The sequence below is a fragment of the Rhincodon typus genome, chromosome 15, assembly GCF_021869965.1.
Source record: "Rhincodon typus isolate 14 chromosome 15, sRhiTyp1.1, whole genome shotgun sequence".
In the NCBI taxonomy this organism is placed as follows: Eukaryota; Metazoa; Chordata; class Chondrichthyes; order Orectolobiformes; family Rhincodontidae; genus Rhincodon; species Rhincodon typus.
Window position 1 is genome coordinate 43,792,447 of NC_063346.1, and position 17,941 is coordinate 43,810,387.

A 17,941-nucleotide genomic window follows, 5' to 3' on the forward strand; every position below is an offset into this window, starting at 1 on the left:
TGCTCTCTAACGTTATATTGGTTTAAAATTGTGGTTCCAGAAAGACTGACAGCTAGTAAACCCCTTATGCACATGGACCAAAATCCACGTACCACCAGTTCAAAATCCAAATTCTAACATAAATTATATTGATATATATTTAAATTAGACACCCTAATGTCACAAGAGGCCTGCATGAAATTGACAGAACATTATTTCAAAATCCCACTGTGGCAATTTGAATTCAGTTTACAAAGTCTGGAAATAAAAAAAGTTAGTAAAAACTGATCTGGAAAGGTAACTTATTGGCTCTAGTGGGTCTGGCCTATTGTGAATTTAGTCCCACACCAAAATGACTCTTTATACTGGTTAGGATATTTCTTTATTAAAAACAAATGATGATCTGTTCATAAACCTAGCCACAGGCAGCTGATCATTACAGATTGTAAAAGTCACATAAACCATCTTGATTTGCCTGTCTATAAAGTGAGATTCCAGGTTCATTTCTTCACTAATCTATCTAAAAATGTATTCTACACGTAGAAATATGTAGCAAGAGCTCCTTCATATCAGTCTTAGATTTAACTTTTTGATTGCATGAACCTTTGCCCAGTCACAATTTAATTTTAAGTAATATTCTAATTTCTCAGTCCCTGAATAATTTATGTCATACAAATAATATTTCATGATGAAAAGTGTATAATATAAATAATATTTTGGGATTTGGAATTCAAAATAGAGACAGTCGATAAGATAACCTTTCAGGTGTCCCTCGGAAGCTAAAGTAGGCAAAACAGTGGCTTCACATGTTGAGTTACAAGGCGGGGGTCCAAGTCTCACAGCAGAGACTTGAGCTGATATAATCCAGGCTGACTGTCCCCTGTGGTTTTGAAGGAATGCTGCACTATCAAGTGCTGTCTTTCAGATGAGACATTAAACAGAGACATTGTCTATCTTCTCAGTTGGAAAGCAAAGAACCCAAAGCACAGTTCGTGGAAGAACTAGAATGCCTGGCCAATATTTATCCCTCAGTCAGCAACACTAAAACAGATGAAACGGCAACTTATCTCATTACTGTTTGTGGGGCTTGGCCGTGCACTCCTTTGTTCTCTCATTTCTACCGTTAACAGGGACCATACTTCAAAAGCTCTTCATTCACTCTGAAGTGTTTTAGAATTTTCTGAAACCATGCTGGATGCTATGTAAATGCAATTTCTTCACCAAGAGAATTATAAGCTGGCATATGGAATAAAGCCTTTTTCTCAAAGGTCTTAAATGCTTGGGACGATCAGCTGATACACAATACAGTTTGACACTAATGTGGCAGAGCTGGAATCCAGTTGAGCTTCACATCAAGGGTCAAGGTGATATTTAATCTTTCTGGACTTCATCTTTTCAACTTTCTCTATAATAATTTGGGTCAAGTGTTTCCCACCAATCTGAATCTGAACAGTGCCTTTGAAATCCTGTGATGTTTAGCTCACGGAGGAGTGATATTGTAGGCAGCTTGTGACTATTATTTCTTTTCCACTTTAAATAGGAGTTGATTGACTTGAAAATGATACAGTGCAAGAGAATCGTGAATGGTGAGTCGACAAATTTATTCTTTCTTCGTAGGGTTATTCCTCTCTTCCTTTCTTTTCCAGAATCAATATTTTAAATAATTTTCCGATATTCAGCAAAGGAAGTTGACTAAATGAACTGGGAAACTGGTGGTATTTTCATAGCAAACAGGAAGTGCCTACCAAGCAGGTGTTAAACACATTACCATACAGGGTTGGGAATATGACCTCAGGTGGCTTGCACATAGTGGGGTAGAGTTTCTGCTTTTGGTGCAAATGGCATGTTGCAACCGTAACATACCTGAACATGTTTTATTTAGGTTGCACTGCAAGTTTCTGTTTAATCTCCATTCGTTCACGGAATCAACTGCATAAATTCTTCCACAATCCAGCGTGACCAAACGTATGCATTAGCTTTTAATCTTCATTCCAGTAGTAACAAGTATTCCTCAATATTTTTAAAAGTGGGAACATGTAGTTACCAATGTGCTGGTCAGCAGTAAGCATTATTAACAAGTGACCAGCCCTGGTGAGTAACCCAACTTTAAAATTACTGGCAACGGATTGAAAAGCTACAATTAAACATTCAATAGTTTTGATGGTCAGTTGTAACATGCACCAAGCACCATGAGCTCTGGAAAATAGGTGCAACTTGAAAGGCCTTCCTGAATCAACCAAGTGCCACAATTTCAACCCAGGGGCATGGCCAGTTTTTTGGGTGGGGCTCGATCTGCACAATCTTGAGGCATGTATGTGGTTTCAGACATCACTCAAGTTATAAATTCCCCTTCTTTTATTACTTTGGCTTTTTGCCATGGTTTGACCAGTTCCACCCAGATTGCACTGATGTGACAGCCAAAAACTCAATTTTATAGGCAATTTATATGATTAAAAATATTGACAAATATTGTTTGTGAATCAATACTGGACTCTCTTTCCAAATGTAACTGAAAATTTAAGATGCCGCACCCTTGTTTATACCTCTTCTAACCACCACTTCCCATAATCATTTCTACATGTGCTCTCACTCACCTTCCTAAGCCTGTCTACATTTATTTTTCTCAGACGTGCTGGATACCATAGATTATGTTGCAACTGATGAGCGAGTCATTTTTAGGACTTGTGAAAGAGAAAAGAATCATGTTGTCTTCCAAATGGTAAGAATTACCCATCCATTCTAGTGAAAATTTACAACACTGACTGATGGTTCAAAGTAGTCTATCTGAATAGCTGCAAATGCATAAGTTAACTCAGAAATTGCACTGCCTTGTGTGTTGCACATGATTTAACTTTTTAGGTCAGAAACCTTAGATTTGCATCATAAATTTAAAAGAAGCAGGAATGTGAAGATGTAGAAAGTTCCTTGCATTAAGTTCAGGATATTGAAATTTCAGATATACCATCTCTATTTGGAAATGAAATTAGAAATGGATTTGTCAATGTGTAAAAAGTTATGTTAACCTTTTTTAGTGGCTTGACTCAATGCCAATGCATCTTAGATTTCATTTCAAAAACACAATATTCCTTCTGAGCCAATGGTCAGACTAACATCCTCCACCCCTAGGCATGCAGGAAGAGTGCGCATCCTCGAGATCGTTCTGTTGTACAATAGCAGAGTCTAACATGTGCCAGTGTTTGGATTTGGGTGAATTTATGTTGTTTTCAGTTTGTCTGCTTGTTGGAAAACTGTCCGTGATAGTTATGTCAAACTCACTGTATTTAGAGAGAAGGAGCTGGCCATTGGATTTTGTTCTGTCAATGCCATGTGTCCAAGTACTCCTCTTCATCTGCTATGGTCTGTGCTCACTTGGATGTTGAAATCAGCAAGAATAATGAGTTTGTCCTGGTGGGGAACACCCCTAATTATTCTGCTGAGACCATCATAGAATGCTTCTCACCTGAACGTCATTGTTGGTGTATAGGCACTAATGAGGTTTGCAGTTTGGTTTCAGGCAAGACTTGAACAAAGCCGATTGCTGACCCCTGCAGGAAGTGAGTCAAGCTTGTACGGCACAGTTCAGATCAAATGGCAAAACGCACGGTTGACTGTCCAGGCTGTTCCTTGGACTTGCCAATCCAATAGAAGGTGTAGTTCCATCAACCTCAAGTTGAGACTGCTCAGTGAGCCTTATTTTGCATAGGGCAGCTATCTCGATGCTGTACCAGCCCATCATTCTGGCAATGAGGGCTGTTCTGTGCTCTCCTTTCGGTGTTCTGGCTTTCCATGAACAGAATTTCACACAATGAACAGCAGTCTGTATTTATATTTTGGCCATGACTGGATGATAAACTAGTGAGCAGTAACCTGGCAGATACAGGGAGAGTAGGAATAAAGGAGACTACCTTACGCACCATTAGAGACAATGCAGAGAAGATTAAAGCAAGCTGTATTGCTGGAACAAGTCTGAGTGCTAGCAAATCTGTGAGGTCATGGATGAAGGAACTTGAAGAGATGGAGTGGCTTCTAAGTGTGTGGATAGACAATCAAATGAAAATGCAATCTGGGAACATCCTTCTCACCATCAAACAGAAAGCCTTCTCAATTTATGAAGTTCTAACAAAAAAGGCTGAAAATCCTGCAGATGTGCCTGCCTTTAGTGCTAGCAGTGGCTGGTTTTAAGAACTGCTTTGCTTTTCATAACGTAAAGTTATGTGACGAAGCTGCCAGTGCAGACAAGGAGCATGCGAAGCCATTTCCTCCCACAGTAAAAGAACTAATTAATGAAGGCTACAACCAAATTTTCAATTTGGATAAGACCGGTTTATACTGGAAGCGAATGCCATCAAGAACCTACATTTCTAAGAATGAAGCACACACTCCAGGCTTTAAGGTGGCAAAGGATCATATAACTGTGCTGCTGGGTGCCAATGCCAATGCAGACTTAAAGCTTAAGCCTGTGGTGGTGTCCCACTCTGCCAATCTGCGAGCCTTGAAAGGTTACCTTAAACCTACTCTAGGTATCTACTTTAAGTCAAGCAAAAGAGGTTGGATGAAGGGGCAAATTTTTTCTGACCTTATTGTTGATGTTTTGGAAGATGTTTTTAGAAAATATTGCAGGAAAAATAATTTGGATTTCAAGATTCTCCTCATCCTGGACAATGTACCAAGCCATCCTGTCACCACTACTGAGCTTTCCAAAAACATCAAAGTGCTATTTCTACCCCCATACACAACCTCTCTCCTTCAACCCACAGACCAGGGTGCAATAGCAGCTTTTAAAGCTTGTTATTTAAGGCGTACATTTAAGAGGCAGATAAGGACAGTGTTGTTCAATTTTGGAAGAGCTTTAACATCAGGAATGCAATTGACATTATCGTGGAGGCCTGGGTGTCAGTAAGGATTGCTTGCATGCAGTTTAGTGGAAGCTTCTCCCAAATTATTTTCAAAATTTTAAAACGTTTGATCTGTCAGAGGAGCTTCCAAGGATCAAAGAAGATTGTGATGATCATGCAAAGCACGTTGGATTTGAAGAAGTGGAGAGTGAGGATGTTGAAGAGCTGCTTGAGTCCCACTGTGAAGACCTCTCTACAGCTGATCTGCAACAACTTCTCTCTGAGGGGGAAGTGGAAGCTAGAGATGAAGAAAATGAAGTCCAGGCTGCAGTACCACGAAAGCTTTCCACTCCTAATTTGTCTCCTATCCTGAGGGAAATTAAGAAGCAGTTGTAGCGCTTACAGGACACAGATTACAATGCAGAACGCAGCAGGGTAGCAGTTCGTGGAATAAGATTTTATTTGGCGCCGTAGGAACAGCTTCACGAAAGAAGAAAAAGGACAAAGCAGCAAAAAACTGGATGTCTTTTTTAAGCCACCCCCCAAGACAATGAACCATAGCCATCCACTCGGGATTAACTATTTTTCACCCTAACCTTGCAACCACAACTGCAGCTGAAGGTAATGATGATGATGATGATGATGATGTCCCTCAGCTCCTCCATTAACACCAGAGCAACCTCAAAACCTCCTCCCCCATTAAGTCATCTTGACATTTTTTTCAAGATAAGGTGTTAAATTTATTTTTATTTCATTATTAAATATGAATAAAACATTTATTCAGACCGTGCTATCCTTTGTGTTAGGCTTTTGAGTGATTTTGAGCAATTTTAAGTGTTTTTTTGGAGGACTGCCCCTAACCCAGCTTTTCCCATAGACTCCGTTATAGAAAATTGGGCAAAAGAAAATAATGCGATGTTGCACAGGAATGCAACTATTGCATTATAGCAGAACCCCCTGTATTTTAAGAAGCTACTGTTTATCAGTACCTCTCTCAGTCTTTCGTCCAAGGCAGTGAATATGCACAAGCTCAGCAGCTGAGGAAGATTGGCCTTCTCTGAGATGAGCTGCTAAGCAAGACGTAAGGCTTCATTTACCCTTTAACATCAGCATTCCACCCATCGGCTCCATTGTGATCATCTGCACTGTCGGCCAACAGGTACTTTGATGATTTACCAATTCCTCCAGGGTTGTGACATCACAGTTGCCTTCTCTGAGATAAACTGCCATTTAAGACTGACAGGCCGTGCGGACCCAGAGCTATCAGGGTTAGACGGGTCAAACACTGCCTGTCCCCAGTCCCAAACCGGGATCAGCAAATGAACCCGGCCAGTAGGGATTTGACTAGAAGAGAGTCTTTGATACGCTGATCATAGGGAATGTCTTATGAATGAAAAGCATCCCAACATTTGTCACCACTCCAGTCCTTCCTAACCCTTTGAATAGCCACTGTTATGCCATCAGAAGCACAGCAGCCATTTTCTACACAGAAAGAATCCATAAACAGAATGTGATCTGTTTTCTTCGGTCTTGGTTGGGAGATAAGTATTGACTTTCTTTGAAGTCATGTCATGGGATCTTTTACATTAAGCAAATAATAATTCTTAGAATTCACTGCCACCTGAAACCAAATCAGCTTTGTATTTAAATAGATTTAGCCCCAGTGCAAGTTAGAAAATGGCATTAATTCCTATGAAATTTACGGCAATTTCACAACTCGGAACTGATGTTGCTAAGAATCTGTTAATTCGCTATGTCGTTTTGGATTTCACTGTCTGTTGTAATTGTTTTAATTGTAATGTAATTAAATATAAATATAAATATTTTATATTAGCTTCTCAACCCATTTAAACACATTTTGTTTTTGTCTGCACTCACCTGGAAGTTAATCATTTTATTTTTTTTCAATTTTCTTCATTGCAGGGCACAGCTGATGCTCAGAGAGCTCTGACAGTTGCACAGCTTGTGTAAGTCTTTACCAGGCCTATCTCTGTTTCAGTAGCTATTCAATCAATTTGCTATAAAGTGCCCTCAGATAACGCTCATATAAGAAGACCTTGGAATGCAGGTTCACAGTTCCTCAAAAATAGAGTCACAGGTAGACAAGGTAGTGAAGAGCACATTTGGTGCCCCTGCCTTTATTGGACAGTGCATTGCATATAGGAGTTGGGAAGTCATGTAGCATCTGTACAGGACATTGGTTAGGCAGCTTTTGGAATACTGCGTTGAATTCTGGCCCTCCTGCTATAAGGATGTTGTGAAAGTTGAAAGGGTGCAGAAAAGATCTACAAGGATGTTGCCAGGGTTGGAGGTTTTGAGCTATTGGGAGAGGTTGAATGGGCTGGGGCTACTTTCCATGGAGAGTCGGGGGCTCAGGGGTGACTTTTATAGAGGCTTATAAAATCATGGGGGGCATGGATAGGGTGAATAGCCAAGGTCTTTTCCCAGGGTGGGGGGGTCCAAAACTAGAGGGCCTAGGTTCAAGGTGAGAGGGGAAGGATTTAAAAATGATCTAAGGGGCAACTTTTTCATACAGAGGGTGGTGTGTGTATGGAATGAACTGCCAGAGGAAGTGGTGGAGTTTGGTACAATTACAACATTTAAATTCATCTGGATGGGCATATGAATAGGAAGCATTTAGAGGGATATGGACCAAATGCTGGTGAATGGGACTAGATTAATTTAGGACATCTGGTTGGCATGGACGAGATGGACCGGAGGGTTTGTTCCCGTGTTGTAAATTTCTATGACTCTAAGTGAATGCAGGAGCACTGAAGTGTGAGGAAAGGGGAGCTCAATATAATAAAGCCGAATAGAATGGGTGACTTTAAACCGTGAAGGGATTGTTATAGCTAGTTACAACTTCAAATAGCCCCATTTCCTCATCAACCTTCTTTCATCAGTATGTTAGAAATCCTGGTAATTTGAAATATTTTGCAAATCTACACACAATTAAACAGAAGCTAATTTGCAGTTGTGGTGGGGAGGGAAGGGGAAGGATGAAGTGGGATGGGTTGGGTTGGGAGGAGGATGCTTTTTAATTATGGGGTTTGAAAGTAACTTCTGCTTTGTTGTCAGCAAGTTTCTCCTGAAATGTTGAGGAGGAAAAATAATAAAATCTTTCAGTGTGTATATCCCTTACAGGAACATTCAGGCTACATGGGAGTGAGACAAGATAGAGTGAGGGTTTAGTGAATTTAATTTAAAGTGGGAATTTAACTGTTCAGTCTTTCTCATTTAACTCTTAATCTGAAGTTATTGTTAAGCAGGTGCTTGCCTGTTATTGGCAATTATCTTATCAATCAGCTGAAAGCCCTTTGTTTGTCTGGTGTGAATCACTGTAGCATGGGCCCTTTTGTGGTGCAGTGATAGTGACCTTACTCCTGGACCAGGAGGCTTGGGTTCAAGTCCCACCTACTCCAGAGGTGTGTAATAACATTTCTGAACAGGTTGATTAGAAAAACAGTTTAAATTAAAAACACTGTAGCAGGGGCCCTCTTGTGGTGCAGTGGTAGTATCTCTAGTTCAAGTCTGCCTGCTCCAGAAGTGTGTAATAACATCACTGAACAGGTTTTTGAGGAAAAGTAGGTTAATCATTGTCACAAGAACCTAAGTCAAGATAGCTGGTGACACATCAGAATCACTGTATATAAGAGAGGCTTTTGAAACTACAAGATTAGTAAAGGAGGGATTGTCAGATGATGCAGGACTGTTACATAACCGAGTGAGTATTGGAGAATTTAATTCAGGTGGGAATTCTATGCATAGTGGAAAAGAGGTATTTTAACTGATGTTTACTGTAAGAGGTTAAGTTTGCTGAGTGGGGAGTTCAGTGAAGTGAGAAGATGGTGTTACTCAATGAGCATCTACTGTGGAGGACTCTGTCTCAGGCCAAAAATTCTGAAATGTGCGTTTATGAGGTAACCTTGGTACGAGAAAAATATGTTCATAATAAATACAACAAAAGTATGATTAAGGCTTGGAAGACAGCTCCGATAAGCAGAATGCCCATCCCTGTAACACATGGGAAGTCATGGACACTTTACATGACTGAGACTAGCACGTCTGCATCTACTACCCTCATCGTTCTGGATGGAAGTAGTCATGGGTTCGGAAGATGCAGTTTAAAGTGAATAATACGTTAATAGGTAGAGTTACAGAAAGGAAGAAAGAAATGGAGTTTCAATCAGGGTTAGTGTGCATGTGTGTGAATGCACATTGTATAGTCAATAAGATTGGTGAATCATTGGCGTAGACTGACATTTAGAATTATGTTATGCCTGTTACAGAGATGATGTCAAAGGAAGAGAGGACTCGGTGTTAAATATTCCTGATCACAAAGTTATTCAGGAAACATAGGAATGAGAAAGCAGGAAGATGGATGGCGGCATTGGTTAAGGAGAGCATTGTAGTGTTGCAGAAAGGGGAATGTCCCAGAGGGGTCTAGGGACATATCTGGTTACAGCTAAGAAACAAAAAGGATGCAATTCCATTTCTTGGAGTAGGTTGGGAGCCAGCAACTAGTGTGAAGGATGCAGAGGAATGAATCTGCATTTACCACAAGGTGTAACCAACATAGAGCAGTTATAGTGGGGGATTAAAGTTTTTGAGGCAATTTGTAGCTCGGGTTGTGGACGAGGTTGCAGACTTGCTCGCTGAGCCAGTATGTTTGGATGCAAACGTTTTGTCACCCTGCTAAGGTAACATCGTCAGTGCACCTCTGGTGAGGCGTTGATGTTTTGTCCTGCTTGTTATTTATATGCCTCAGTTTGCTTGGCTGGTTGGCATTACTTCCGGTTCTGTTTATCGTGGTTTGTATATCGGGTCCAGTTCAATGTGTTTGTTGATGGAGTTCCGGTTGAAATGCCAGGCCTCCAGGAGTTCCCTGGCATGTCTCTGTTTGGCTTGTGCTATTATGGATGTGTTGTCCCATTCGAATTGTCTCCTTCTTTGTCCATGTGTATTGAGACCAGTGAGAATTGATGTGTCTCTTGGTGGCTAGTTGGTGTTTGTGTATCCTTATTGTCAGTTTTCTTCCAGTCTGGCCTGTCTATTGTTTCTGACGGTCCTTGCATTGTATTTTGTATAATACATTAGTGTTATTGGTTGTGGCTATGGGATCCTTTATGTTCGTCAGTAGCTGTTGCAGGGTGGTTGTTGGTTTGTGGGCTATCCTGATACCTAGGGATCTGAGTAGTCTTGTGGTCATCTCTGAAACGTCCTGAGATACGATAGGGTGACTAGAGTGTCGAGCCATGTTGTGTCTTCTAGTTACACTACCGTACATTATTTGGCTCAGGGAGGGGACGAGTGCTAGTGATCGTTTACGTGGGCAGCACCAACTCTTCCCAACCCTCCAGGTTTAGCCAGCTGTAATCATTTTAAAGATCACTTGACATAGCCTCTGTCCTCACTACCTCCATGTACAGGTTTACAGCTCCTACCTCAAGTCAGCACACTTGACCTGTCAAGCCTGCTCTGCCATTCAATAAGGTAATGGCTAACCTGACTGTGGCCTCAACTCCACTTTCCCTTGATTAATTTCTGTTAATTCCTGCTTGTTACACTTCAAAAGGAAATCTATAAGCAATAGGAAAACATCAAAGATTGCACATTACATAGCGTGGTAGTAAATTGTCAGACGGCATATCTTCTCATTCACGATGAGCAATGCAAAAGGAATCTTCTGTTTATCCATTAGGAGCCCTGTATTTGGCACACATCTAAATGTCGCACTGTGTGATACTTTAGTTCTTGCATCTTGTGTGTCACTGAATGCAATGTTGCAGGATGTAGCCAAAAATATATTCCTTATTAAAATATTATGAAGTCAGAGTCTATTTGATCAATATTTTGAAAACCATACATATTTTTGTAAATGTGTTCCTAATTTTCCAAACAGAGAAAATGATGTAGCTGGAATAGACGTAAATATGGGCTGCCCAAAAGAATATTCCACCAAGGTAAGCCTGCACTTTGCTTTCAACCATCACAGTGGATTTTCCCGACTGTAAAGAATTATATTCATGTGATTTGTATTTGGAGAGCATCTGCCCCCATAATGCTGATTGAAATGTTTGTTACCAACTGAACAAGGATTGCTCATGGCTACACAAAATCAGCAAAGAACTGTGGATGTTAGAAATCAGAAACAAAATGAGAAATTGCTGGAAAAACTCAGCAGGTCTGGCAGCATCTGTGGAGAGAAAGCAGGGTTAATGTTTCAGGTCCAGTGACCTGTCAACAGAACCAATTTTAGCCAGAAAAAGGTGAAGATGGGGTGGTGGTGATGGAGGAGGAGTAAACAATAGCTAGAGATGGAGTCCAGGTAGAAAGAAAAACAATTATGAATAGCTGCTAACTGGGATCATTAGTAGCTGACAATGGGTTATGTGTGGTAGCAGCCCATGTGAAGACAGGGCCTGGTGTGTGAAGATCAGGGTAAGGACATGGGAGAAGGTGCTCAGGCCCTAAAATTAAAACAGTCACCATTAACAACTACTCACCCTCCCAGCCTGATCGTTAGCAACTCCTTTGTCTGTCTAACTCTCTTTCTGTCTCTTTGGGCTCTATCCTATCGTTTACTCCCTACCCAACGCACCTCCCTATTTTCTGTATATAAACTGACGTTTTCCCAGCCACCATCTGCTCTGAGGAAGGGTCACCGGACCCAAAACGTTAACTCTGTTTTCTCCTTCACAGATGCTACCAGATCTGCTGAGCTTTTCCAGCAACTTTGTTCTTGTTCCTAAAATTATTGAACTCCATACTGAGTCTTGAAGGTTGCAGAGTTACCAAGTGGAAAATGAGTGTCCTTCCAGCTTGCACTGAGCTTTGCTGGAGTACTGTAGCAAGCCTGAGACAGAGATGTTAACGTGGTGCTGTGTTGAAATGGCAGGCAGCAGGAGCTCAGGGTCATTTTTGCGGACAGAAAGTAGGTGTTCTGCAAAGCGTTTGCCCCATCTGCAGCACACCTACAGTTTGTCTGCAAAAATGATCCTAAGCTTCTGGTTTCATGTGATTTATTGACAGGTTGATGAAATGGAGAGATGTATGGCAGGCAAAATTGAACACAGAAATATGAAGAGGTTCACTTGGGAAGAGTAATGAGGGGCCAATCTAAACAAGGTGGTGCAACTTTAAAGGAAATGCAAGAACAGAGAATATGCAAATTTAGAGGAAAAAGGGGTTTTTGAAGTTAATGGCAATGGCATGCAGGATTGTTGGCTTTAATAGTATGGAGTACAAAAGCAGGGAACTTGCACTAAATGCTTAAAAACCACAGCTCAGGTCCCAGTGAATGTTTTGTGGCCAATTCTAGGCTCAACTCTTTAGAAAGGAGGTCAAAGCCTTGGAGAGGGCACAAAGGATATTTGCTAAAATGGAATTATGGGTGACAGACTTCATACACCCACGGGAACTGCAATTGTTCTACTTGGAGCAAAGAAGATGATGGGAACATTTGAGATATATTCAAGGCATACAGTTTCCAGTGGCAGGATGGTGAAAAGAAACAAACTTGACTATTGGCAAAGTTACCAGAGACCGTTTGAGACAGGAGGAAATAAACATTTGCACTGAATTGGGAATGCACTGCCTGAAATAGCAATAGAAGCAGATTGAATAATGATTTTCAGAAGGAAACTGGATGATACTTGAAGGTGAAAGTTTGCAGGGCCATGGGAAAGCAGCAGAAGAGTGGGAATAATTGGCTCGCTCTTCCAAAGAACTGAGGCAGATACAGTTGGATGTATCATCCTACAGTGCACCACCTGAACAACAAAGTGACTTATTTTGTGATCAGTTACTGTGATAGTTTATAGCAATAGTGGTGCAATGTCCCGTGGACCTTTATAAGATTTGCAAATGCATTTATCAAGCATAGTGCCTGTCAGATGCAAAATACTGGGGCTAAGGTTTTGCTAGTTCTGTTGCCACAATACAGATGGAATTGATCAAGTCAGTGCCAGAGATTGGGGAATCTTAAACATAAGGCAACGATGTTTGAAATGCATACTCTCATTTGCTTGATGATCCTTTACACTGACTCAAGATGAATTTCTTCCGAACCAGGCCCCACACAACCTGTTGGAAGTTACAAGGTTCTGTCGATGGCACAGTCTCGGGAAAGCTGTACCAAATGCCCTTGTTTTCTTAGATATATGGGCACTTTGGTGTACATTTTAAAGTTCATCTTGTCAAAAAAGTTACGTTTTTAAATAGCTAACTTATACACCAACAAAATTTAAATAATTCAGTCTATTTTTTATTGAACTGATTTTCAATTATTTTAAATGGGTTAGAGATTACTCATGATAGTTACAACCACTGTCAAGATGTTTAATGTGCTGTCCAAGTGTTATCTTTAGCCACTTTCTTATGAATCCAATCAGCTTTTGCCAATCCATTACTCTTCAGTAATGGAGACTTCTAAAACATATGACAATAATAGCATTCAATTAATTTATTCTATTCCTTGTAAAATTGTGATCCACTGAAATAGCTTTGATGGATTTTAAACTCCTGGAATAACTGTATGTGATTGGTAGAATTTGTGGAATTGCATCCGCTAATGCAGTGTTTCTGAACCAGTGGGGCATGTAGGTGGGATGCCCAATTTCAAAAATTATTATTAAAAATTGCAAAAAAAGGCATTGAGGATAGAAATTGAGATATTAATTGTTTAATGAGCAAAAAGGTTATGAAGAAACCACAACCTTGTCCTTGCAGAATACTGAGAGGTCTGGATAGAATGGACATGGAGAAGATGTTTCCACTAATGGGAGAGACTAGGACCCAAGGGCACAGTCTCAGAGTGAAGGGACGACCCTTTAGAACTGAGATGAGGAGGAATTTCTTCAGCCAGAGGGTGGTGACTCTGTGGAGCTCATTGCCACATAGTGCTGTGGAGAGCAAGTCACTGAGTGTATTTAATACAGTGGTAGTTCTTGATTGGTAAGGGAATGAAGGATTTCAGGGACAAGCCATGAGAATGGGTTTGAGAAACATATCAGCCATGATAGAATGGCGTAGCAGACTCAGTGGGCTAATGGCCTAATGCTGCTCCTATATCTTATGGTCTTCACATATCTTTGTGAGCAAGCCTTCTCTGCCATAGCAGCCATAAAAACGAAGGAAAGAAAATGTCTCCAACTTGAAGCAGCTCTTTGAGTCATTGACATGCCAGTGAAATGCAGCCAACAGCTTTGCACTAGTGATTAAATCATTACCTTGTTTTGTTTTTTAAAATTTTTTTTACAATTTAGCAGTAAAATATATTTTCAGCAAAATCATTACGATTTTTAACATTCTTAAAATTTTCCATGAGTGGCTAACATAATGCTAAAATGCATTCCTTGGAAAAAGTAGGGCTTTGTTTTTATTATGGTGTGTCAAAAAAATTTTGACAAAATGGCTCATGGCCAGTCAGATGCCAAAGGTTGTGAATATTGATGGTTAAGGTCCACTGAACAGATCTCAGTAATTTTCACACCGAGAGTTCATTGCAGGTGATAAGTTGCGTTCGGTTGTTTACAGTATGGAAACATTTTTATCGCCTTGTTGTGTATATCAAATATGGCTTTACAATCAAAGTAAACATCTGCCCACACGGAAATAAAATAAAATATAGTCAATTTACTTAAACATGAATTTAAATAACTCTGCATATTCTAGGATTGGATTGGGAGTCTGAAATATTGAAAATATACAAATTATGATTATAAATAGGCCATAGTTGTGACTTTGTAGGTGAACATTGACCCAGAGCTGTGCAGCTAGATGTGTCGGTCCAAATCAGTTATGTTCAGTTCGTTACATTAGAAGGCTGCCAGTGGGCGTAGAATTTTAAATTCCTTAGAATTAGATTTTGAATTTCTAAAACATGCACACGTGGGACACAGTCCAGTGGCAATGTTTACACAAGTCCTAATGTTTGAGACCACGCACGAAGTTCCTCTCTTTGCTTTCTGATTGCATTCTGGCATATTATTTGTAAACAATGGAGATTGCACTTGCTGCCTTATTTCTGAGACCAAAATGCTGAATTTAACATATCATAACATCACCTTGCCTTCAGAGGCATGTAGGATAAAATTTGCATTTATATAACCTTTTTTTAACAGAGTAAAATACCACATGTTCCAAGATGTTTCAGAGAGACCACTTCTTTAGGAGGAGCTTGGAATCCACTGAGGCATTTGAACTTCATAGTAACTGTTCGGGATGCCTGGGTTATTACTGTGGCTTGTTTATTACACACAGTGTGTTCTCTTCTAATGTAAGCAGATTTGATACCGCTAATCTCTTTGTTTTGCTCTGTATTTGTACAGGGTGGCATGGGAGTAGCACTGTTGTCCAACCCCGACAAAATTGAAGCTGTAAGTAGTTACGATGAATTCTTTCAGTTGTTTGTTGTCAGTCTGTAAACAAGTAACTCATTGTTTCTGAACATGCTCTTGTGATTTATTGAGGAAATTTAATATCTGTGTTTCAAACTACCTATGAGTCATATCTCATCACATAGTTCAAACTGTAAAGCTTGCTCAGATTCTGTTTCATCATGGGAGGGAGAGGGAACTTTGGGTTAAACTCAGGGATTAAAGATCAGAAGAAGTTCAAATGAAATTAAATGTTGACATGGATTGGTTGGGTTAAATGGCTGTTTCTGGATTCTGTTTAATTTCCTTTGTGTCACAATAGTGAAGGGGGTTTCACGTTGTATCCAGTAAAGGGACATGTCCAACTGTTAAAAGATTTTCTGATAGAGAAAAAAGTGAATTTGTTGGAGACAGGTATAACCTTTGTCTTCTATTATTTAAAGACAGAAATGGGACACCAAACCTGCTGAAATGTTAGATACAATAGTAATCAGTAAAGGCAAGGTTTGCATTAAAATGCAACATTCTCAAGATGTTTCAAAGTGCACACTCGTGCATGCACAAGGATTACCTGACAAAGATTTCCTCCATTGAGAATGTATGAGTGAAATTTATATTTAAAGAAGATGAGTTAGAACACAGAACAATACAGCACAGGAATGGACCCTTAGGCCCACAATGTTGTGCCAAACAAGGCGCCAAATTAAATTAATCTCTTCTGCCTGGTCCATATCGCTCTATTCCTTGCACGTTCATGTGCTTATCTAAAAGTCCCTTAAACACCCCTATCGTATCTGCCTCCACCACCACCCTTGGTAGCAGGTTCCACACTCCTACCATACTCTGTTAAAAAAAAAACTTGCTGCTCACATCTCCTTTGAACTTTTCCCCCCTCGCCTTAGTTTGGACATTTCAGCTTTGGGGTAAAAGATTCTGACTGTCATCCCTATCTATGCATCTCATAATTTTAGAGACTTCTAGTAAGTCACCCCTCCTGCTTTTGCCGGTCCAGAGAAAACAACCCAGGTTTTTCTAGCCTCTCCTTATAGCTCATACCCTCTAATCCAGGCAGCATCCTGGTAAATCCCCTCTGCACCCTCTCCAAAGCCTCCACCTCCTTCCTATAGTGTGGCGACCAGAATTGAATGCAGTACTCTTACGTGCAGCCTAATCAAAGTCTTATAAAGCTGCAACATGACGTCCTGACTCTTGTACTCAATTCCCCAACCAATAAAGGCAAGTATGCCATATGCCTTCTTTACCACCCTACCTACTTGTGTGGCCGCTTTCAGGGAGCAATGGATTTGAACCCCTAGATTCTTCTGTGCATTATTGCTGTTCAGGGTCTTGCCATTAACTGTGTACTTTACCTTAACATTTGATCTCCCAAAGTGTAGCATCTCGCACCTACCTGAATTAAATTCCATCTACCATTTCTCTGCGCTTATCTGCAACTGATCTGTATCCCGCTTTAACCTTTAACAGCCTTCTACACTACCCGCAACTCCATTGATCTTTGTATCGTCTGCAAGCTTACTAACCATCTACATTTTTGTCCAAGTCATTTATATCTAACACAAACAGCAAAGGTCCCACTGCAGACCTCCAGCCTGAAAAACACCCTTCCACCACTACCCTCTGCCTTCTATGGGCAAATCAGGTCTGATTCCAAGCAACCAAGCTGAGGAGTAACCTTAGAGGTTTATAACATCGAGGGGCACAGATAAGGTGAATAGCCAAAGTCTCTTCCCAGGGTAGGGAGTCCAAAACTAGAGGGCACAGGTTTAAAGTGAGATGGGAAAGATTTAAAAGGGACCCGAGGGGACTGCTTTTTCACTCAGAGGGTGGTGCATATATGGAACGAGCTGCCAGAGGAAGTGGATACAATTATAACATTTAAAACCCATGCGTCTTAACCTTCTGGATGAGCCTACCATGAGGGACCTTGTCAAAAGCCATACTAAAATCCATGCAGACAACATCCATTGTTCTATTCTCATTGATTGCCTTTGTCACCTCGAAAATTTCAATTAAATTAATAAGACATGAACTGCCCCGCACAAAGCCATGCTGACTGTGCCTAATTAGGCCATGCTTTTCCAAATGCGCATAAATCCTATCCCAAAGAATCCTCTCCAAAGCTTTCCAACCACAAATGTGAGACTCACTGGTCTATAGTTTCCTGGATTATCCCTGTTTCCCTCCTTGAACAGATGAACAACATTAGCTGCTCGCCTGCTCGCCAGCCCTCCAGGATCTCTCCAGTGCCTAGCAAGGTTACAAAGATCTCCAGTCAAAGCCCTTGCCTCTCTCAATAACCTGGGGTATCTTCCATGCACCTTTCATGACCTCTGGAGTTCCCGCAGTGATTTCCTTTTTTTTTTTGCAAAGAAGGAGTGATAAAACATGAAATACAATACACTGATTCTCCTCCAAGTCACTCACCATCCTGACTTAAAAATGTGTCATGTTCCTTCACTGTTACTGAATCCAAATCCTGGAACCCCCTCCTTAACTGCATGGTGAATAAACCCATACCAAATGGACTGCAGCAGTTCACCAGTATCTTCTCAAGGGGCAGTTAGGGATCGGCAATAACCGATGGCCAGCCAGCAATTGAAAATACGCTGTGGATGTTACCAAGACTGGAGAGTTTGAGTTATATGGAGAGGCTGGGACTTTTTCCCCTCGAGTGTAGGAGGCTGAGGAGTAACCTTGACAACAAGGTGCAGGGCTGGATGAACACAG

The 17,941-nt window shown here is 40.7% G+C and overlaps 1 protein-coding gene across 6 annotated transcripts in view; it reads left to right on the plus strand.

Annotated features, from left to right (window-relative positions):
• dus2 (dihydrouridine synthase 2) overlaps positions 1 to 17,941 on the plus strand; it is an 86,258-nt gene that overhangs the window by 18,525 nt on the left and 49,792 nt on the right. For all 6 annotated transcript variants that reach the window (XM_020537199.2, XM_048605682.1, XM_048605679.1 and 3 more), the window contains 5 exons: positions 1,520 to 1,565; positions 2,607 to 2,698; positions 6,738 to 6,781; positions 10,717 to 10,777; positions 15,146 to 15,193. In XM_020537199.2, the coding sequence (XP_020392788.2) occupies positions 1,520 to 1,565; positions 2,607 to 2,698; positions 6,738 to 6,781; positions 10,717 to 10,777; positions 15,146 to 15,193 (291 nt within the window). The remainder of the gene's footprint in view (positions 1 to 1,519; positions 1,566 to 2,606; positions 2,699 to 6,737; positions 6,782 to 10,716; positions 10,778 to 15,145; positions 15,194 to 17,941) is intronic.